The sequence below is a fragment of the Rhamphochromis longiceps genome, linkage group LG5 (genome assembly GCF_057381845.1).
Source record: "Rhamphochromis longiceps isolate RC_006_pf linkage group LG5, R_longiceps_female_GT1.1, whole genome shotgun sequence".
Lineage (NCBI taxonomy): Eukaryota > Metazoa > Chordata > Actinopteri > Cichliformes > Cichlidae > Rhamphochromis > Rhamphochromis longiceps.
This window is the reverse complement of record NC_140561.1, coordinates 34898550-34922131: the sequence shown is the minus strand read 5'-3', so window position 1 is coordinate 34922131 and position 23582 is coordinate 34898550. Positions and strand designations below refer to the sequence as shown.

The 23582-nt window shown below is 41.0% G+C and overlaps 3 protein-coding genes across 3 annotated transcripts in view; 2 read left to right on the top strand and 1 right to left on the bottom strand.

The window, feature by feature from the left end:
• The window catches only part of tafa3a (TAFA chemokine like family member 3a), a 114191-nt gene extending 103470 nt beyond the window's left edge, over positions 1-10721 (top strand). Inside the window, exon 5 of the mRNA XM_085408032.1 lies at positions 10098-10721. Within this exon, the coding sequence (XP_085264158.1) occupies positions 10098-10109 (12 nt within the window). The 3' untranslated portion in view covers positions 10110-10721. The remainder of the gene's footprint in view (positions 1-10097) is intronic.
• LOC146670440 (N-acetyltransferase 8-like) overlaps positions 1-23582 on the bottom strand; it is an 850360-nt gene that overhangs the window by 483704 nt on the left and 343074 nt on the right. The window lies entirely within an intron of this gene.
• On the top strand, positions 18130-20595 carry LOC146670456 (uncharacterized). Its single transcript, XM_085408031.1, has 3 exons — positions 18130-18513; positions 18760-19062; positions 19102-20595. Exons 1-3 carry the CDS (start codon positions 18130-18132, stop codon positions 20431-20433), a joined length of 2019 nt encoding a protein of 672 aa, XP_085264157.1. The 3' UTR covers positions 20434-20595.

Sequence of the window (23582 nt, the reverse complement as noted above, 5' to 3'; positions counted from 1 at the left end):
CCTACCCTCACCTATGGCCACGAGCTGTGGGTAGTGACCGAAAGAACGAGATCGCGGATACAAGCGGCAGAAATGAGCTTCCTCCGAAGGGTGGCTGGCCTCTCCCTTAGAGATAGGGTGAGAAGTTCGGCCATCCGGGAGGGGCTCAGAGTAGAGCAGCTGCTGCTCCACATCGAAAGGAGCCAGCTGAGGTGGTTCGGGCATCTGACAAGGATGCCCCCTGGGCGCCTCTTGGGTGAGGTGTTCCAGGCATGTCCCACCGGGAGGAGGCCCCGGGGCAGACCCAGGACACGCTGGAGAGATTATATCTCTCGGCTGGCCTGGGAACGCCTTGGTATTCCCCCGGATAAGCTGGAGGAGGTGGCTGGGGAGAGGGAGGTCTGGGCCTCTTTGCTTAGGCTGCTGCCCCCGCGACCCAGCCCCGGACAAAGCGGATGAAGATGGATGGATGGATGGAAGCAGCCATCCAATGATGGGTACTAACATGTGAATTTTTCAGCAGAAAATGATAAAGAAGAAGAATTATTAAATATCAGATGTCCAATTTAAGTGATTCTGTGTGAATTGTAGCCTAGCTGACAGGAGTAACATTAATGTGGTCTTCTGCTGCTAATGGAGGCCACATACTTCAAGGTTCAATGCTGTTGTACATTCAGAGATTTGTTCTACTACTAGTTTTTGCACCATTCACTCTAAATTCCAGTGATGGTCGTACAGGAAAATCTCAGTAGATCACCAGTTTCTGAATTACTCAGGACAGCCTGTCTCACACCAAAAACCATGTCACATTCAAAGTCACTTAAATGAACTTTCTTTGTACTTTTGATGCTTGGTTTGAGTCAAAAGTGGGAAGAAAGGTCCCACTTTTCTTCCCATCAAGATGTCAGCAGGTCATCTTCACCATGTCTACATGTGATTGACTGAATAGTTATTTGTGTTAAGGAGTTGAACAGGTGTACCTAATAAAGTTTTCCATTAGTGTATACATATGCTGAACACATTATAGTAGATGTGAAATTAAGAAATGAAGAATATCACACATTCATATACTGATGATAGGTATGTTATCGGACCGATATAGAGATATGTTCCCTGAGCTACATCATAACAATGCATATAAATAGAGATACTGCCAAACCTTCACCATGTTCTTAAACAACTTTGGAGATGACCTGAGATAAATATAGCATATGCTGTATATTTTATTATGGCTTTAGTTTATTTTATATTTAGCTCCTGTTAAGCAACATTCAAAAGGAATGCTTATTTAATCAGAGCCAATTGTTGTAACATTAGTCACAACTGGTTTCTTTAAACTTTTTCTGTCAGAATGTAATTTTGGGGGGGATTTAAGAGATAATCTGACATATCTAAATAGCACTTGTGATGAATTACAATTATTAAATCATGAAATTAGCTCAGGGTTTTAATCACAAGTTGACAGTTGAGCTTGTTTTAAGACAGCCAGCCTGCAAAATATTTAGTGTCAAAATGATTACTGGATATTCATTTTGTGCTTCATTAATATATGCAATAAGACATTTGTCTTTTTTCTGCATGCATAATTTCACACTCAAAGCAATTAAATCATTACAGGCTGAAAGTCAGATATAATCTTTTATATGACTAGAATAAATATAGAAATACAATTATCATGAGAGTCTGCACTGCAGTTGGTAGTTGACTACTTTGTAAGCAAAAAACAATTATCGTATCTGTAACAGACAATGTGATTGTACACCACTGAGGTCACTGATACAAGATGGAAACTGCAGCCTCTGATGAACGAAATGTTTCGCATGACTGATCAGATTCGTATACCATGTTGCCATCTCATCCTCAAGGTTTCTGCATTAAGGTTAAGTGAGAGGAGGCTTGAATCACAGCCTGCCTTCGAATAGGCTTGCATTTGACTTCCAAAGTGCAAGAGAGAAGCAAAACAAAGGCAAGCAATGGCAGGAGAAAGACAAACAAACAACGAACAAATATTCCCCCAGGAAGCAAAATTGTCGAGTGGGATATGCTGAAGGAGCCAGGAGGGCTCAAGCTGGAGCACTTCTGGAGATTAATAGAGGTTATCTGGAAGTGTGTTTTGGGTTTGAGGGTGTGGTGGACCTGAAGTGGATGGTAGGTGAGGAGGGGGGACACAGTAGGCCCTTAGCCATCCATCACGGTCCACTGTTTGACTCACCAAACGCCTGTAGTTGAGCTGCCTCTTCCATTATTCATGCCTACAGGAGGCTGGGATGAAGCAGAGCTTTTTATTTTAGCCGGGTTAATAATTCATGCCCTCTCACACAGCCATGGGAAAGCAGAAACAGAGGCACAGACGAGCAGGGGTCCAGGTGGCTAGTAGAACCCGTCAGAACCTCGACTCTTTTTTGATTAGGGAGTCAGCGGGGGTCGCTCCATGCTCATGGCCTTGCTACCTCCCACAGAGAGCAAGCCAGGGACGGCTTATGTTTGCTAGAGGGCTCTGTACCTGAGTATCTCAACAGTTAGCATCATTCTGAGGAATGAAGGGAGGGTTTCCTGAGGACTGAGCTCAGGTTCTTAAGTGTGGCATTGGTGCAGTAAATGTTTCTGTGAAGTCTATTACTCTCTGAATAGAAATCCCAACAAATGAAACTGGAGCATATCCAAAAATAGTATTTCAATGATTCAAAATGTAAGCCTTTTAAGTCTTGGTTACAACTTAGGTTGAAAGACATAAACCCTGGTGAAAATTATATTTTACACTCCATTTTTTAGATAATACGTGATTTGGGTAAAGTGTAAAAAGTCCAATAACAGTCATAATTACATTAATTTAAGTAAGTCCGTGTACAGAACGGGAAAGGTCAGAGGTGGCCTGGTTTTACAGTACACTGCATATTGGTTTCTTTGAACTTAGGACTTGCAAGTTTACAGTTTGTTTTGGCTTCACAGCTTTTATCGGTGTCTTTACAAAACCAGTGGGCAGAAATGCTTTAGAGAACAAAAGGTAACCCCACTGTTGTTTACAATACTGCTTTAAGACTGAGCTCAGTTTACACTCTTCAGTCTGTAAGTTATTTTTCATATTTGGAACATTAAGGGTCCAGAACAGACTTTGCAGTACATGCCTCCTACAGTACTTATTGCCCAGCAGTGTTGCTTCGATTAAAAAGAAGTGTCAATTCAGTTATGATGAAGTCACATCAGTAAAGTAGATGTCTTAACACCTCCCTAGGCCCCTTTTCAGACAGCTCCAGTTGTTACCTCTTTCTCAGCATGTCCAGCAGCAGCTAGCGTTATGGTTCTGCTCGTAATGTCAGGAATTATAACCTCGGCTGTTCCTGCTTTTCACTTCTCATCAATCAGAAGACAAAACAAAAAGAGAGGCTTTCCACTTGACAGGTGCCGCTTGTAGAGAATGTGTTGAAGTGTGTTGATTGATAGCTGTCCAAGAGAGTTTTTTTTTTTTTTTAAACAGGAAAAAGTGAAAATCTCTTGTTCTCTCTAACATAACTGTGTAAAGTGTATGCATTTTAGCTACAATGTATCAGATAAATTATAGGTGCAGTTCAGCTGAGAGGACAAATAACCCTAGCTGGAATCTAATGTTTTCCGAGACAATATCCACATGAGAAAATAAGTTTTACTGGCCAAAATATAACGGAAAATGCGTATTGTTAAAAAACAACAAGAAAGAAATAAGCATGAGAAATTCCTTTAAATAGATGGTTTATACTCCAACACAAAGGTAAATTCATTGAAAGGTAATGGAAAAGCAGAACAGTGCTGATGCTGGTTATTCACACTATATCTGGTCTCAAAACAAACCTGTTAGTCCAAAGCTGCTAGTCCAGTAATGACAAGCGGCCTTATTGGAATTTCTTTCCACCGTCCAGGCCTGAAATAAACTCTCATCATTACACATCTGCCAACGGGGAACCCTATACCATCTTCTAATTGATTAAAATGACTATAAAAGAAAATATCAATGAACACAATGGTAGTTTTTTCTTGAAACTGAATCCCAACTATATTGCCAGTCGAAAGCATGAGAATAAAACTGTTTTTTAGAGTTAAAAGGCAGGGAAATGCTCAGCAAATGTTTAATCAATAGACAGCTCAGAAAGATGAGCTAAATACGTTTAATGACAGTTGTTTTGCTTTTTAAATCATTGATTGAGGCTGACATCAACTATGTAATTTGCACAATGAAAACTCTAGAACTGTGAATTAGTCTTTTTGTTACTTAACAATGATGTGCTGATTCTCATGGATATGGCAATAGTGTATACACGAATGTGCTTCTGCATACGTGTGCTTCAGTAGCTATCCATCCAAAGCGGAGTCTTAGATTATTAATGTGACTGACCTGCGGTTGAACAGTCAAGTGTGGTCTTTTATCCTGAAGCAACTTAAGCACTAAACCCGAAGGAGCTGACTTCTGCTGATTCCCCTTTGTGTGTTTACTCCCCAGCAACCATCACAATGACACCCAGAAACCAATGAATGCTAAATGCTTTGATAAGCTTTTGCTAGGCTTCAGGTTTTTGTGACTGCTAACATTGTTTTGCTGTGGTTTTACTCTGTTTAGTGTCCAAGCTTTTTCTCTCTGTCACTAGTTCTTTAAGAGGTCAAATGCCCGTTAGAATCTGCTTCTGCAGTCACAAATGTGTTTGTACTTGTACTTTTCTAACTTTCCTTTTACAATAGAAAACATCTTCAGTGTATAAAAGAAGTTGTGGGGTTTTCACAGTTACTGAGCAATAAAGTGAAATGTAATAATTAAAAATTAAATATTATAAATAAGGATGCAATGTGTCATAGAAAAGACTGTGCGTGTATGGTGGTAATTTACCGGCACAAATACAGGATGCAGAAGACAGGAGTAAAATATTAACAAGCTTTTAATGCTGATAAGTCAAGAAATTACAAAGTCTAACATCTGGGGATGAACAAAGAGCAAAACCACGGAATCCAAACATCCAAGATTTATTGGAATGTACAAGAAGCACAGGGAATCCAGACTCAGAAAACACTAGGAATCCCAATACAGGAAATGTTCTACTACAAGGACACACAACTACACATACAACACAACAAACAACAAATGGGAGAAGTAATGGGTGGAGAACTAACACAGCTGAAGATGATGAACATAACGAGACAGGGCAAGTTAAAGTCAGTACCAGACACAGAACAGCTAGCAAATCAAGCAGGAAGTAAAACACAACTAAACAGGCAAAGGGATTAAGTAATCTGATTCAACAGATAGATTTTTTTTTGTTTTGTTTGTTAGTTTTTAACAATACAATAATAATAAGTGCAAATCTAATAACGGATGGCCTGAAAACAGAAATACAGATGAGGTTTTTGTAAAAATGTACCACTTTTTTGTACTTTTAACATAACATTTTATAGTAGTTTCTTTAGAAAGCATAAAATAAAATAATCTCCCCCCCCCCCCCCCAACCATGGAGATACACGCACACGCACTGCTTGAAACATCAAGTTAAAACTGAGGGATATCTTCCAATTTACACGTAGTGTAAAAACTGCAGAAAGGGTTTAAGGTGTCCTTTGAGAAGGAATGATAGTAAAAAACAAAATAAATCAGTTTAGACTTGAGGAAAATGAAATGCTGATGCTCACAAATCAGGACATGCCATTATCACAACATTTTAAATTGTCACGAACTAGAGTGAGAAGTATCATGAAGAAATTCAAAGAGTGCTGTCATGTTTCGGCTGTGTGGCAGGCAGGGATTGGACCCAAACGCAAACTCACGGGGACAGAACTTGAACTCAAAAGCACAGCTTTATTGCTGGAAAATAGAACACAAGCAATACAAAACTAAACCGGGAAAAGCTAATTAAAATGCATACGGGGAGAATCACACACAGCATGAGGGAGACTACAACACTGACAAAGAGAAACACAGGGCTTAAATACACAGAGGGATAACGAGGGAATGAGACACAGAAGGAGAGCACAGCTGGGAGTAATCAGGCTGGATGAGACAAGGGAAGCAAAACTAGAAACACGCACATGAGACATGGACCTTCAAAGTAAAACAGGAAACACATTGACTGAACTCTAAACATGCAAACTTAACAGCAACTGAGAAGACAGACTATAGGGACCAGAAACATGGTACAAAGAGGTCACAGTAGACACAACATTGAACACAGGGAAGCCATATTACAAAGCCAAAGAACTAAACCTATGATAACCATAACTGAAATCTAGGGAAACAAGAAACAGTACAACAAAGGACTCAAAACATAATCCATAATATAAAAACACGAGATCTCTTCAAAATAAAACTGGAAACATGAGAGGCAGACATGACAACATAAGACAACAGACATGAAACACACGAAGGGCAAGGGAGACTTCACAGGGGTTGAAAACACAAGGGGGAACTAATAAGCAAATGAACATAGGAAACCTAATGAGCTTAAACATACTATAAACATCAAAATGAACTAAAACTCAAAACACTGGGTCATAAGACCCAGGATCGTGACATGTGCAATAGAAAACAAGCTTGAAGGAGGTTTGATGCAAAAGATTTCAAAGACTCTGGAGAGAAATACTGTAGCCTCAAATAAGACAATCATGAGAACCCTGAACAGAAATTACCTGGGAGGTTGCCGAGCAAGAAAACAGAAGAGACCTTCAAACCGCTATCAAATGTCAAGGCCAACTTGGAGAAATACTATGCATACTAGAAGTGCGTTCTTTTTAAACATCCAAAATAAAACGAGCATGTTTGGAAAAGCTTTTGCAAAAATTCCTTGTTCTGTTTAACCGCACTTTGGAAATACTGAACTTTTCATAGGGGGCTAATAATTCTACCCTCATGTGTATTTGTGCATTTCACTGTAGGTCACACTAGGACACTGTAGCAGTAATAATGTGCCAAAATTTTTCTCTTATACTGTTGACAAAATCGCCAGACCTAACTTCATGTTACAGTTTTTTACAGACGCTAGGACACATTTCTCAATACTTAGGTCACTTTTGCAAAACTCCTCACACAGTGAGCACAACAGAAGTCTATGTGGGCTAAACTGAGGATCAGTTATCATTGTTTTGGCACAAAATGCTTTCAATGACTACATCTCTCAAATTTCATGAATTATCTTCTCACTCAGACACAACAACTGCCAAAAATCTTTGTACGTACAGGACATTTTGCATGTGCTTACATACTGTTTTCAAAACTGTTAAACTTATGGCCAAAACAATAACACAATGCAAAACTTGAAAAGACAGCAAAATACAACAACAATATTTTATTGAAACATATTTTAAATCTAAAAATGCAGTTTAACCAGCCACAGCTTATTCTCATTGTAGATGAACATCTACACAGGTGTTACTCCTTCAATTTTTCAACTCCTTCAATTCTGGCAGCCAGAAGATTATTTCCTAGGTGTATTGCCCTAGATGACATAAGATGTGATGTGGATGAGAACCTGTGGCCAAATGGAGGAGACCGAGTAGAATAGCATTACTATTGTATGTGTATCAGTGGATGGTGTGTATACAAATTCTTGTATTTTGGGATTACTTAGTGCAAAAAAATAAAAATACATAAACAAATATTAACGAATTCTGCATGATGTCTGATTCATTCCAGTAACATATATTGAAATTATAAACAGAGATGTGTCCTTGTTTTACACAAGAAAACACTGTGTAATGCTACATGTTGTTAGTGTTTTTTAGGTCATTGTTTTGTGAGTGACAAAGTGTGTTTGTCGGCTGTCAACCTTTGCTAGTGTTCTGGAAGAATGAGTTTATTTGAGACCTGAATAAAGTGTTTTGGTAGTTGTAGTGCATTTTGAATGTGAAATGAACTGCTGTGCCAAGCTGAAGGTCAGTTAGGAGAATTGTGTGAAGAGTTTTGCAAAAGTGACCTAAGTTTTGGGAAATGTGTCCTAGCGTCTGTAAAAAACTGTAAGCCACACCATGAATCTACTCCGTTTACAGCTTCCTACAAAAGTAATATAAGACCTACTAATTTTCAAATTGTCTCTCACACCCGTGATTCCCGAGGACTGCCACATGGAAGTGAAAATTAAATTGTGGCTCCCCAAACAGCAAGCTCTGTATTATCAGCTGCAGCTCTAAGCAGCAGAAAGATCACACTTCAATACAGCTTTTGGATTGCTTTGCTCAGAACACTGATTGTGTGTGGTAAGGTCCTTATTGATTCAACTGGTGAGACCCCGCTAACTTCTAACTGAATAGCACTAAAGTGCAAATATTCACACAGGAACACCTGTTCTTATATCAACCTTTCTGCCTGTCTGTCTCTGTGTGTGTGTGTGTGTGTGTGTGTGTGTGTGTGCGTGCGTGCGTGCGTGCGTGTGTGTGTGTGTGTGTGTGTGTGTGTGTGTCGGTATTAAAGTCTGTCTAGCATCACAGGCCAAGTCACAGAGTCACTTGTGTTCTACTTTTTAAACGGCAAACCAACAAAGAACAGCATTCACCTCCCAGAGTATTTTTAGAGATTTGCTTAAAGTGAGCGTAGTAGCTACAAACTGCATCTTTCAATCCATTATATTAATATTCATGAAAACATCTGAGAATACTTATTCCAGTTGTATGCCATCATGAATAATAATATTCCCTCTGTCTGCATGGAAATCATTGACCAAGATGCACACTGCATTACATCTGACTACTACTGAGTGCCATTTTTTTGTAAGAGCTCAGGTTTTAGAATTATAAACATACCATGCTGGGAAAATGAGCACCTTGAACCTGTCAGACTTTCAAGAGATATAAATTGCTTAAGATGTAGCATCAAAACAAGAACTTTTTTTTTAATGGAAAAGTTACTATTCCAAGGTGAGTCAGATGGTAAGAATCGATAGCAATGGTAATGGATATTTTTTTAGTACTAGCTTGACTTTTGTATATTTAAAGTTCGACTATTTACTTTAATATTAAAGTATTATAACAATTTCTTTACTAGTTTGATACTTGGTGTTTAGTAATTAGAACCAGGCATGCTCAGCTGAGGTACACAGCAGTGACATTACTTCTGAAGGTATTTCATCATAACCCAATTTATTTAACAGATTGGAAATTTAAGCTGGCGCTGGATGAAAATGTAAGACATCACTTTGTAGTTAATTCTACAAAGAACACTGTCTGGTGATTGTGTTGTGAACATCTGTATATAATGTGAATATTGTTTTTTGAATTATTTAAATATTTTTGTCTCGACTAATGTACTGGATCAAAAGGCAAATACGGCCATAAAGCTCTGCTGCTAAAATAATCAGCAATCACCAATGCTAATGTTCATTAAGCGTTTTATTTATGCTCAACATCCACATGCATTCCAAGGTCAATGTGTGCAACTTTTAGAAGTTCTCAGTCATAACGAAGCAAAAACATTATGCTCTTTTATTATAACAGCAGCAGTGTGGTATTTTTTGTGTGATAATTTTCACCTTTTGATTATGAGTGATCATGAGCGTCAGAAATGTATTTTGGATTTTTTTAATGAATAGATAGGTTAGTTTGTTTCAAATCATCAAATGTTTAAAACATTTAGAATTTTTTTTTTAAACATTTTAATTTTAAATATTTCTAGAACATCTTAGACAATTTTCTTAGTTATATATAGTAACCCAGGTCATCTTCCAATTATATTGGAATTCAAGTGGGCAATCTACTGATAGTTTTTTTTCTGTCATATTTGCTCAACCCATCATGGCAGTTGAATGGAAATAGCCTTTTCCTCATGTTTGTGACTATGAATGCCATGCTTTTTTCATATTTTAATGAGCCAATACTCATTTGGCACACTTATATTTGCATGTGTGCCAAATTACAAGTCCTGATTCAATGTTATGGTAAGAAAAGCTAGTGAAGTGTTTGTCTTCACTTTGAGATATCCATGCTCAAACAATGCCTCAGATTTCAATGTGTGAAAAAATACCTGAAAGTGGGCAGGTTTAAAACAAACAACCTAAAACAAACAAACCTTCACCAACAGTTTATGCCATAACTGGCCTTATAAATAGTCAAATAAGAACACAAACCATTTGCAGTATTTCCTTCTGCTTCCTAACTTCTTATTTCTTCCCTGTCTCTAGGTCACCCGATAGTCGTCTGTTTCAAGGATAACCTCATTTGAAACCAGACACTGTTTCTTTGATCAACACCGTTGGACAATTGGATGTCGTGTTTTGAGAATTGGTGGTAACCAGGGACCAATGAGGACAACAATCACGGACATTCAAGTGAATGAACCAGGGACCAGGGAGCATCGTATAAGACTACATATCCAAACAAATTCCTGACATTTGATCTAGCATCAACAGTAGCTGTCTCTGAACTCTACTGCCCACCAAATCTCTCTTTGTATTATAGTTTTATTCCTTTGGACTAGAGATCTCAACAGTGAAGATATATATTGACTAAAGGACTCTGGATAACAGAAAAAAAAATCACTCTTGAAACAAAACCATGTGATGTGAAACTTTTGTGTTATTTTCTTGCCACAAAGAGCCCCAGGACTCTTGATGCATATCTGTGTTGATCTCGTGAGATCATAAGCATTTCCCTTCCTTTTAGCCTTATGGAGCAGATATCTCTTCTGTTTCTTTTTGTTAATTTAAAGTGTTTTGTCTTTTTTAAGTTTGTTAGGATGTCAAGTCTTCTTTCTGAAAGACAAAAAGACAATGCCACAACAATGAAACCAAGAAAAAAATGTAAGATGTTTCGCTACAGCTCACCAAGGGTCAACATAGCTCAGTTCTGCCAAAATGTTTTAATGGTATCTGTTGTTTTCAAAGCCTGGTGACTACTATTCATTACAAATGTCAGTATTATATCAATAAATCTAACTTAATGGATATTGCTGTTTAAAAAAGAAAGTTTGATTTTTATTTTTTTATTTTTTTACAGTTTCTCTTTCTGTTGAGGCATTTTGCATACCAGGCCATAGTGCTGTATAGGCAGGAGCTGTTGGGACTTAAAATTAGCAGGTCAAGCAAATAATCTGACAAAAAAAGCAGGAAGAGGGGGAGAGCTCACAGCTAATCAAGGTTGTGTTCATGGTGGATTTGAAATCTGAAAATCAGCAAATGCAAAAGTAGGCCATGTTCAAAAATACAAATGGGTGAAATCTCATTGCAACGTTCTTCTTAAAATTAACAGACTTAAAAAAAAGTATCTGAAATCTGGTCCAGGGAGATAATTATCTCTTACCCTAAACAACCTTAATCCTATTTGGTTCATTTCCCAAAGTAGATGTTAGTGTCATCCTTGGTTTATTGCATTAAATTAATGCTACCCATCACAATCAAATTATAGGACTTATTTACTTGTTTTTTGAGATCCCATGAGGCTTTTTCTGTTATAAATCCAAAATCCTTGTTACTATGTGTAGTAAAATAAAGCTTCTGAGGGAGTTAGACTGAAGAGTGTACAACAGGAGGTTGGAAGACAATCAGTAAAAGGCACAGGATTATTTAGCCCTAATGACGTAGCCATTTGAATCAGTGGAGTTCAAGATCAAATAAAACGTCCGTTCATCTTGACACATATAATATAGTTATTATAGTTACTGATGGACGGGAAGCTCTATCATGAAAATTGGTTAGAACTGGGTTTCTTAGAGAAGTCATAAGAAAGTTAGGGATGCAATTATAGTTCACCTGCATGTGATGTATACCTTAGGGACAGGAAATCACAGTATATTATGTGCCACCCTTTTCTGACATGATAATAAAATAAATTATAATGTATATTTCCTCTATAGGTGTCATGTTTATGACTCTAGGAAAATATCATATAATCTGTGCAAAAATGGCATTTTAGTAATTTCTTTCTGTAAATTTTTTTTTTTTTTAAAAATCAAACATTACTTTGTGCTACACTTTCATAAATCCAGAGATTGCAAAAGAGAGAAAAAAAGAAAAAGCTTCAGTCTAGACTCAAAACAAACCCTCACTTTATGAGGAATTTCATATTTTCTAAGTCAATTTCCATCTGTAAGTGAAGCGGTACATTTGCCACAGAATGCTTCTTATACTAAACACAATTAATTAAGCAAAAAATGTAAAAAGCTTGCTCCCAAAGACCAGACCCCAGGGACTGATGCTGAAGGGGAGGAATGAGAAGGTTTGCTATGGTTAAGTGATCCAGGTTGCCTCTTGTTTGGTTAGAAATCATTAAATTACAGTAATGACTAATTTCTCATTCCTGCATGCAATTCACTGGAGACCACCATGGATTTAATAAAGACCTGGCGATGAATTACAAACAGTGAATGGCTGAGGAAAAGCTATGTGATTATACAGAGTAATTCATAAGTGCATTAATAAAACAATACAGAAACATTGCTAAATCATTTGAGATAAAGGCTATTTGCATAATTCATTAAGATTAATCAGACCAGGCAATCTAACACAGTGCTCCAAGGAAAAGAGGGAGAAGACATGAATCCGTTCCCCTGGAAAACCCTTTCTATCTACAAACAATGATACAAATCTACCCTTGGATCAGAGAATTAACCTCTGTGCACTTACAGCCCCTGCAGTGCTGAAACACAATCCTTCAGTCATTCACCTTTATGTGGGCTAATATTCTATTAATAATGAAAGATCTTTTCATACCATTGCTCCTCTGGGTTTTGTTGCTTTGCCATAAAAGACCTTCACAGAAGTTGAATGGAAATACAGGTTTTGTGTTTGGAAACCACAGTGCAAAGCTGAGGTCTGGCTGTTTGACAATTTTGTCATTTACTTCTGTATTTCTGAAGTTAAATAACTTCAAAAACTTCAAAAAAACTTGAAACTGCTGTGGCCCTCACTCCAGACTTTATCGCAATCAGCTCTAATTGGGCACTAGTGTGATTAAGCATTTGTTTGTTTAGTAACATTATATCAGAAAGATCTTGTAGAACTACAAAATTGATTTTGCTTTACAACTCTGAATGAGTAGTATATCATCGAATATATTTCTTAGCTTTCGATATATAAGGACCCAAGCAGGCAGACATGCAAACAACGAGTAAACAATTACTGTTGTTAAATGGACTGATTTTTGTACAGTTATTTTCTACTCTCCTGGAGCACTCAAAGCGCTTTTTACAACATGCCACATTCACCCATTCACACAAATACTTTCTTCTATGCTTTTTAGTGCTTACTTTCTAACATTCACACACATTCATACACCAATGGATGCATCAGAGAGCATTTTTGGGATATTTGGCCTGCAGACTGGGGGAGCCAGGGATCGAATGAGTATATGACCTGCTCTACCTCCTGAGCTACAGCTAATTGTTAAATCTAAAGAACTACAAAGTCAAAAAACTTACTAGAAACTAGAAAATAAAAGGACTACACTTACCTGCCAGTTCATTAGTTACACAGTTTTTAGTACCTGGATGCATTTGTTTTCCTTTCAGAACTTAATTCTTTGTGGCGTAGATTTAGCACGGTGCAGAAAACAGTAATTTTGATCCATATCACAAGTTTTAGCTGCTCATCTGAATTTCCCAAATCCACCACATCTCAATGATGCTGTGTTGGACTGAGATTTGTTGACTGTCAAGGCCATTCAAGTTCAGTGAACGCACTGTCAACATCAAGAAGCCAGCACGAAATAATTTTTAACATGCCATATTATCCAGCAGGAAGCAACAATCACACCGTGGTTATAAAGGGATGGGCATGGTCAGCCACAATACTCAGGTACCCTGTGATGTTTAAATTATGCTCAGTCGGTATGACGGGGACCAAAGTATTAACCCCTCCACATTATATTGAACTATTGATACAAGGCAAGACAGATCCATGCTTTCAGGTTGTTGACATCAAACATGTAACATGTGAGCCTGTAAAAATTGTAGTCTCAGTTTCCTGTTCTTAGTTGACAGGAGTGGCATCCGGTATGGTTTTCTGCTGCTGTACCACTAATTCAAGGTTCAAGGTTGTGCATCCAGAGATGCTTTTCTGCATACTGGTGTTGTAACAATGGGTTATTTGAGTTTTTATAGACTTTTTGTCAGCTAGAAGCAGTCTCTCATTCTCCTTTCACCTTTAACCTTTTAGTGTGTGTGTGTGTGTGTGTGTGTGTGTGTGTGTGTGTGTGTGTGCGTGTGTGTGTGTGTGTGTGTGTGTGTCTCCTTTAAGGATTTTTCATAGTAGAGAGAGAGATGAAATGATAATCTAGGAATTTCTCTGGATAGATGGGAGAGAGAGAGAGCTAGTGAGAGTGAGACTGATAGAGGGAATGGGAAAACACCAGGATAAAATAGTTATACCTGAAGACAACTGCAAGACATAATTGCTTCCCATAGTTACTATAAATACAAAAAAAGTTATAAATAAAGAAAGCGATAGCACAATAGATAGCACTTTATGAGAAAGTTTGAGAATGACATGGCCTATGCCATGTCTCCAGCGTTTTTCCCAGCAACCCCCTCCTACCTCTGCTCTGTGTCCTGTAGTTCCATTCGTCTTACATTGTCACCTTGCACCTTGTCACCCACCCTTCACCTGATCATTTTATCAACCTCAGGTGTATCAGTTGTTTCAAGGTTTTGGTTCTAGTTTTATGTTTTGTTCTTTATAAAGTACTTTGTTCTAGCCAGGTTTACCCTTGCCTGATGGTCTGCCCTACCTGCTTTGCATATACAACCAACCTTTGGTTAGCCTCCCTCCATATTCCACTGCCATTCCAAGCTAAATTCCAAAACCAAGACAGAGACTGGTTTCCATTTCTCTCCTCATTTCCCAAAACTATGCTCTCCATCCAGCAGTCACGCTTTCTACAGCTCCCTACGCCATCGATCATCTTTAAACCCAAGTTTTAGCATTAAAGTCTTTAAAAGTTTCCCTGAGTCTGTTTGCTTTCTTTGCATCCACAACAGTAAAGTAATTTTGCAACTGTAAAATTACCATGACAGGAATCACAGGATATTTTTAATGACAACTGCAAGTAGAAATCTGGCGTGATAGAAGGAATGCATCCTTGCTTGAGTTGTCAATGTAGCAACTTTGCTTTTTGATATTGCATTGCACTGGAATGCACTGGACAAAACACATCACACTAAATGTTTTTGCCAAGTCATCACAAGTGTTTCTGACACCCCTACTGTGGAGCCAGACTGGTCTGATTAGCATGCCAGTTTTTCCAGCACAGGGATGATGCTGGTCTGTACAAAACCTTTGCTGTTTTAACCTGTTAAGTTTATAATCTGGGCTGTACAATTACTATAAATGTACTGGATTTGGTTTATGTGCTTTTAAAAATTTTTGTGAATAATGAATGTAAATCATAACTGAGATGAGAGTATTAATCTTTGGAACCAGGTGACATCAGTTAGTGATACTGGTAACCAGTTTGAACATTTGTTTGAAAATGAACTGAACACCTCTGGTGCCACTCTCATAGTTGCTGGGTAAATATATTCCTACAGCCAATAACATTTCAATTTTGTGCTGAATTGTCTTTAAATGCTGCAATTTTCCTGTCAAATTATTAAACCTCCTCCCTATTTTTTTTCTTATCAGGAAGAAAAATAGCTCAGAAATTGCATTTAAATCATCCTGCACATTAAACTTCTCCAGTGTATCTCCTGCTAATGGAATTCTTTGAGGTGTGTTATAGTGCGTAGGTTATTAGCTTATAGCTAGTTTCATTGCAATTTTTACAGACTGATGCCTCTGAAGCTGTTGATTAAAATCCTCCCATAACTCCTCCCAGGAATAAATTCCCTGGTCAGCCATCTGCAGTAGAAAATAATGTCAGTAAAATGGCATTTCTAGCTGTGGTCAGGGAGATGCACACGTCTTATTGGCAGTGGATGAGACTGACTCGCCAATCCTATTTTTATTGGAAGGCCATTATTAGACCTAAATTTCAGGTAAACCTTATCTCAGAGTAGCAGCTTCCCAATGGTACCCCCCTCCCCTTTGGTAACATCTAAATGTAATAAAATAATAAATCTAAATAATTGAAGAGCACTAAACCAATTTGCTCGTGTTTTGGGCTTATCTAATCAAACAAACAAACTGAAAAAATATACAAATCTAATTTTCCTACTCATAAAAAAGAGAAACAAAAGACAGTGCATATTTAGATCTAAATCAAGCGGGGTCTTGCACTATGCAAAATGTGCTCACTGAAAACAAAGCTCTCAGTTACACAAACACCATCTGCTGGGTTTGCCCAGGCTTTATCTTGACAGGATGAATTAGTTTGAAAAACTGTCAGATACACCCAGCAAAATTAGGTTTTCTCATTTCATAATGAAAGCTGACAGACTGTAATGAAAAACTGCTCGATCTTGAAAATAGCCAAGATGAACTGTAAAAGTCTAACTGGAAAAACTTTGCTGTTTTTTAAAATCTAATTGTACAAGTCTCTGTTTTCAATATCAGGGGTGTTTTTCTACCGTAAATTGGATGTTCTAATTCCGTTTTGGTCAGAGTTTGATGTTATTTCTGACGTCTGTTTTGTGTTATTCTTGTCAACTGTAAGCAGTTTCGCCCCTCTCTGTGTGTGCACTGCTGTGACCTGAGGCATAATGGGATTATCCTGCTCAAGGCAAGACGTAGATGCCTTGAATTCTAATATCAAAGTATTCCTTGCTGTACCTGACACCTCCTTCTCTCTGTGTTTCTCATGCCTGAGTACACTGAGAAGCGATTAGCCCATGAATCGCAACACAGCCCGTGAGCTGTTTCGGCAAGTCATTCACACATTCTGTTGAGTTTTTTTTTCTTTTCTTTTTCTGGTTATTTACAGCAGCATGTACTGTACTTTTGCATGCGCTAGCAGCAGGTTTCTGAGCAAACCAAGTGTCAGCTAATCATATGTAGTTTTTATGTTACCCAAAATGCTGTAGAGAATTCTGAACCACTGTTCTCAGCAAGTCTGAAGCTGTGCTGTGTCCTATAGGCGTCGTTTCCAAGTATGGTGTTGACAAGACATTAGTGCTGGCCAGTGCATTTGCTCTTGCTTCTCATCAGAGACCCTCTCAGCTCCCACACTGCATTATCACAATGCCCTCGGGTCAGTGAGAAGGCCTGCTGTAATTTGAAAAGGAAATTATCTTTTGTAGAACTTACTCAGACAGACAAAAAGTAGGTAGAGAAGAAGAGGACGGGTGGGTGGTTGTAAACAGGCGGTGGGGGAGGGGACTTGATAGGAAGGTGAAACGTTCAACCTCACCGGCAGTCTCCTAAAGGGTTAATGGGAGCGAGGCCTGCAATGAGCTGACATATAACTGGATGGGCAGAGAAGGAGAAGCAGAGACATACAAAATGACATTCTGATGGATTTCTAACTGCCCCATTTCGTGATATGTACCTGCTCATTTATTTATTTATTTACCTCATTTCTTGATGCTCGAGAAAGAATCCATTTTTTTTTTGCTAATGATCAGGTTACACTGCAGGAGCAGGTGGAGTCTCAACGAGGAATTTGATGATTGAGGGGACCAGAAGATGATGCTAATAAAAATCTTTCACTTATTAGGTCAGCGGTCCATTGCCTTTGTCTCTAAGATGAAGCTGGATTGTGTTTTGTGTAACCCAGGGGTTTTAGTCCAGAGAACGATCATTATTACTGTCATGGTCCTGGGTCGTTGACCCAGCGTTTTGTGTTTTGTGATTATTTCCCTCTGTTCTAGTTATTCTGTGTCCTCCCCCCTTGTGTCCGGTTCGGGTTCTAGATTTCCTGTTTTGTTCTGAAAGTCTGTGTCTGTTGTCATTGTGTTCAGCTTGTGTCCTCCAGTCATCATGTGTATTCAGATCAGCTGTTCTTCCCTCCTGTGTGCGATTACCCGATTACCTTGTGTGTGTGTGTATATATAGTGGGTGTCGGTCTGTGTTCGTTGTCGGCTCGTCTGTGTTTCTTGGTATCCTGGTCCTTGGTCTGCGTCTCTCTGCTCCGCTCTCCGTTTTGTAAGATTTCAGGTTTGCTCTTTAGTTTCTCCCAGTTTAGGTTTCCGTTTGTAATTACTCGTGCTTCATTGCCTGTTTTTGCCACTACCACCCTGTAAATAAAACGTCATTCGTATCATCAGTTTGCTGCATTTTGGGTCCTCCTTTTCCTCCACACCACACGGCTCCCTCCCCCAGCCGTGACAGTACGACCCGACCAAACATGGACCCAGCAGCATCTGCACCGTCCCAGGAGTTTCGGGAGGAAATGATCGACAGCGTCTCCAGGTTGGTCAACCTGTGGCTGGAGCATGAGGAGGAAGAGCTTCACCACGCTGTAGAAGCTAGGCTACAGCAGCTGATGTCTGCTCACTGCTGGCTACTCGACTCTCTTCACCCGCTCGCACAGGACTTCATCCTTAACGAACTTCACCTCCACCCTCCAGCCGCTACCGCTTCCCAACCCAGCCCGGCGGTGAAGATTTTGCCCGGCCCGCCGGAGGTTTTGCCCGGCCCGCCGGAGGTTTTGCCCGGGAGGAAGCGACGATCGCGCCGTCGGCGCGTCGCCCCACAGCCGGAGGTTGGGACTTCGGAACTGCCGGCTGTGGTGAGTGGAAAAGACACTCCGTCTGTTTCGCCAGCTCGCATGACTGTTTATTCCGGGGCTGTGTTTGTTGAGCCAGCTGCCCAGCCGGTAGCTCGGTTAGCTGCCCTGCAGCCGCTACCTCAGTTAGCCACTCAATCTCCACCTCCATTACAGTCACAGCCAGACCTATTAGACACCTTGTTACAATCCGTGGCTCAGTCAATAGCTCAGTTGGCAAGAGACTCATCAGCGTTATTACCAGCTCAGCCACCATCTTCACCAGCTCCGCCTGTACTACAAGTCCAGTCCATCCAACCGGAAAAGCACTGTTTTTCACCTGTTCATGTCAAGCAGAGAGACACACCACATAACGCAGTAGTCAGTCCGCAACAGCTGGCCAGCCCAGAGACTGTGACGCACTCCAGGGCCTCCCCAGAGGCTGGGTCCCAGCCCCCGGCCGACTCTGGACCCCTGGAGATTAAGAAGCCAGCTGAGGACTGTATCCGGCTGTCGCTGCCCGAGCTGGGTCAATGCTCTGTGCAGCTGCAGTCTGCCTTGTGTTTGCCAGAGGCCCGTGTGCCTGCTGGTTCTGACCCGTGCCTGCCAGAGGCCCGTGTGCCTGCTGGTTCTGACCCGTGCCTGCCAGAGGCCCGTGCGCCTGCTGGTTCTGACCTGTGTGTTCCAGGGGCCCCGGTGCCCACTGGTCCAGAGACTGTTTTCGCTGGGGGGCCCGAGGAGCCCGTCCAGCCTCCTGCTTCGCCTGCTGGGGGGCCCGAGGAGCCCGTCCAGCCTCCTGCCTCGTCAGCTGGAGGGCCCGAGGAGCCCGTCCAGCTGCCAACTGCAGCCTCATCATCCTCGCCAGCTGCAGCTTCATCCACGCCACGGGCAGCAGCAGCTTCTTCCACGCCTGCAGCGCTACAGTCTCCGGCTTCCACGCCGTCGCCTGCTGCAGCCTCATCATCCTCGCCAGCTGCAGCCTCCGAGCCTTCATCCTCGCCCGGTGCAGCCTCGTCATCTGCCTCGCCTGGCCCGGCTGCAGCCTCGTCATCTGCCTCGCCTGGCCCGGCCTCTGCTTCGTCATCTGCCTCGCCTGGCCCGGCCTCTGCTTCGTCATCTGCCTCGCCTGGCCCGGCCTCTGCTTCAGCCTCGTCATCTGCCTCGCCTGGCCCGGCCTCTGCTTCAGCCTCGTCATCTGCCTCGCCTGGTCCGGCCTCTGCTTCAGCCTCGTCATCTGCCTCGCCTGGTCCGGCCTCTGCTTCAGCCTCGTCATCTGCCTCGCCTGGTCCGGCCTCCGCTTCAGCTTTAGCCGCGCCTGGACCGGCCTCTGCTTCGGTCTCGTCTGGTGCTGCGACGGCCACGCCACCTTCGGGTCCCGAACTGCCGCCTCGACATCGGCGGTCATCTACCAGGCTGCTGGTGGAGCGTCATCGTCAATATGGACGACCTCCTAGACGCCGCCGCTGCCTTCCGCGCGGTCGGCCTCCAGACTTGTGTCATCGTCGCCGTTGCTGTCCGCACGGTCGACCGCCTGAACGGTTTCCCCGTCGCCGCCGCTGCCGTGTGCACGGTCGGCCCCCTGAACTGCCTCCACTCCGCCACCGCTGCCTTCCGCTCGGTCGGCTTATGGATCTACGTCGCCGACGTGGCCGGCCTCAGAAGATGAACTGTCCTGGACTTCTGAGTTGTCAGCCTCCGGGCCGGCCTCCTGAACTGTGTTTTGTTCTCGTGCTCCAGCATGTGTGTTTTTGTTTTGGACAATTCTCTCGGTTCGCTGGAGCTTGTGTTGGTCCCTCCGTCCTGGGCCCCCGCCGCCCGCCCTGGGTTGGTCGTCTGTTTTTGTTTTGGGCTGTCTGGAGCCAGCCCTTGGAGGGGGGGTACTGTCATGGTCCTGGGTCGTTGACCCAGCGTTTTGTGTTTTGTGATTATTTCCCTCTGTTCTAGTTATTCTGTGTCCTCCCCCCTTGTGTCCGGTTCGGGTTCTAGATTTCCTGTTTTGTTCTGAAAGTCTGTGTCTGTTGTCATTGTGTTCAGCTTGTGTCCTCCAGTCATCATGTGTATTCAGATCAGCTGTTCTTCCCTCCTGTGTGCGATTACCCGATTACCGTGTGTGTGTGTGTGTGTGTGTGTGTGTGTGTGTGTATATAGTGGGTGTCGGTCTGTGTTCGTTGTCGGCTCGTCTGTGTTTCTTGGTATCCTGGTCCTTGGTCTGCGTCTCTCTGCTCCGCTCTCCGTTTTGTAAGATTTCAGGTTTGCTCTTTAGTTTCTCCCAGTTTAGGTTTCCGTTTGTAATTACTCGTGCTTCATTGCCTGTTTTTGCCACTACCACCCTGTAAATAAAACGTCATTCGTATCATCAGTTTGCTGCAAAATTGCTGCTCCTTTTCCTCCACACCACACGGCTCCCTCCCCCAGCCGTGACAATTACAACTAGTATAAGATGTTAAGATTCATTTCTTTTAAATTATGTACAGAAATTCAAAGTCCACTAAGGATAAAATCATCTAGCTTTGGTGACGTTGTGTCATTTTGTTTTTTCATGAAGCATCTTCACAGCTATTGGATGGATTGCTGTGAAAGTTTTTTGCAGACATACCCACAGAAATAATTTGGAACTTGGCTTTTCAAGACATAATCATGGAATTATAATCAAAGTCAAGCTAAAACATAAATTTCAAAAAAGGCGGGATGCTGTATAAAATGTAGATAAATCTCCCAAACAGATATTTTATTATTAATAGAACATAAAATACATGGCTCAAGAGTTGGGAGTTCGCCTTGTAATCGTAAGGTTGCCGGTTCGAGCCCCGGCTTGGACAGTCTCGGTCGTGTCCTTGGACAAGACACTTCACCCGTTGCCTACTGGTGGTGGTCAGAGGGCCCGGTGGCGCCAGTGTCCGGCAGCCTCGCCTCTGTCAGTGCGCCCCAGGGTGGCTGTGGCTACAATGTAGCTTGCCATCACCAGTGTGTGAATGGGTGGATGACTGAATGTGTAAAGCGCTTTGGAGTCCTTAGGGACTAGTAAAGCGCTATACAAATACAGACCATTTATCATATTAAACATTTAAAGCGAGACAATGCATCGTTTTAAGAAAAATGGTCACTTTGACTTATTTTAAAAACAATCTGAAAACATCTGGAAACTGAAATCAGCAGCAGGTGGACATTGGGAGAGAAATGTTTTTCTATTCTTGCCTAGTATAGGATTCTAACTGCTAAATCATTCTGGGTTTTTTCTGTTGTATTTTTCATTTCATGATGCTCCAAATGTTTTTAGTTGGTGCTAAACTGGACTGCAGACAGGCCAATTTAGAGCCCAGATCCAGACTTCTATAAGGTATGTTGCAGATATAGATGCAGTATGTCCTTTAACATTGATTTAAAGGACATTCCTGAAAAATACATCTCTGGATGAGAGCATATGTGGCTCTAAACCTTATATATGTCTTTCAACATTGATGTGCAAACTACCAATTCCATAGGACTAATATACCCCCATAACATCAGAGGTTTTCTCTTTTGAACTGAGTGTTGATAACAAGCTGGATGGTCCCACTCCTCTTTAAACCAGATCCAGTATCAATTTTTCAGTAAAGAATTTCACATTTAAATTTGTCTGGCCACAAAACAGTTTTCCTCTTTGCTTCAGTCTGCTTAAATGAGCTTTTTCCCAGAGAAGAAGCTGGCACTGTTGGATCACATCCAGATATGTCTTCTTCTTTGCATGACAGTGCTTCGATTTGCATTTGTGGATGGCACAGTGAGCTGTGTTCACTGACGATAATTTATGGGTTTATGATTTATCATTGTCATGATTTCTGGTGTTCCTGAGCCTGTGATTTCTATGACAGAATCATACTTGTTTTTAATGTCCTGCCACCTGAGGGCCCAGGTGGCAGGAGAAGCAAATATTGATTTTCAATTTTCTGTCTTTTGCACAAACATGTTTCCAGATTCTCCATTTTCCAGAGCCTTTTTTACCCTGGTCCCAAACTTGAGATGTGTTGCCACATAGTACATTTTATTTTGATATCTTTTGATATATTTTCCATGTTCTGTTGCAACTATCTCGGTTTATACGATTTCTTCCTAAGAGGTAAAACTGAAAGTGTAAATCCTCTTCTTTTCCATTTGATGAAACATGCAGATGAATGTCTGCATATTAAAAGTACATTGAAAATTAAGCCATTCTCAGACTATTAAGACTGAAATGAGAGAATAAACTTTAAAAATTAAATCCATGAGCCTTGTCAAAGCTCACACAAAAAAGAAAACTACAAAAGCATACTTACTTTTACTTGGTTTGATGCTAGATTAATGGTTTACTACATTGGGATTGGACATTCATGTACCACCTCCTCACAGCCATATGGAAGTTTACAGGTGACCTTGGTGATTAATAAAAACAATTTATCAAAGTAAATAGCTGAAGATACAAATTTTTGACTCTAAGCCAATGACTGATTTAAGATCTGCTGCCCATGAGGTACAGGGGAACTTCCTCCAGCAGATGTTCCTGACTAATTATCTATTGTTGCAGAAATCCCACAATCCCTCAGTTCCTCTGCTGTCTTCCGGTGGGAGTCTGGTCATTCCTGTTTCATATCCTTGGCTTGGTCTCCACTTACCTGGGGCACTCCTCTCCATCTGTGAGGACAACCAGAGAGACACAAAGACTAGCCCACCACCAGCAGCATACAAGATTATACAAACCTTTAGCCGTCACTTTCAAGTGAAAGCTACTCTCTATCCTCTTGTTTAACCTCAGTAGAAGAAGAGTTATATAAAATGCAACAGTCTAGAGCTGTTATGCTGAAGTGTGCTTGGCAAAACATTGTGATGGTGTGGTAAGTGAAAGCCATGTGGCTATTTATGGAAACACACCTTTGTGTGTTCTTAAAGCAATTTTAAAGCAATTCAGTTTCAATTTATGTACTCGGATTCAACAAGTAGATTTAACTTAACATTATCACGGAAAAAGAAAAAATCTAGAATTGCAAGCAGATACATTTGAAGTTACTTTAACAGCAGCGTGCAGACTTAATGTGATGTGAACCCCTTTTCAAAAGTGTTTAGTATCTGAGACGTAAATG

Bases quoted from the DNA above. Each gene is read 5' to 3' on its own strand.
- LOC146670456 (XM_085408031.1), top strand. From the start codon at position 18,130: ATGGACCCAGCAGCATCTGCACCGTCCCAGGAGTTTCGGGAGGAAATG. The intron at 18,514-18,759 runs GTGAGTGGAAAA...TTACCAGCTCAG, and splicing joins CTTCGGAACTGCCGGCTGTG to CCACCATCTTCACCAGCTCC. The intron at 19,063-19,101 runs GCCCGTGTGCCT...TGCCTGCCAGAG, and splicing joins CTGCCTTGTGTTTGCCAGAG to GCCCGTGTGCCTGCTGGTTC.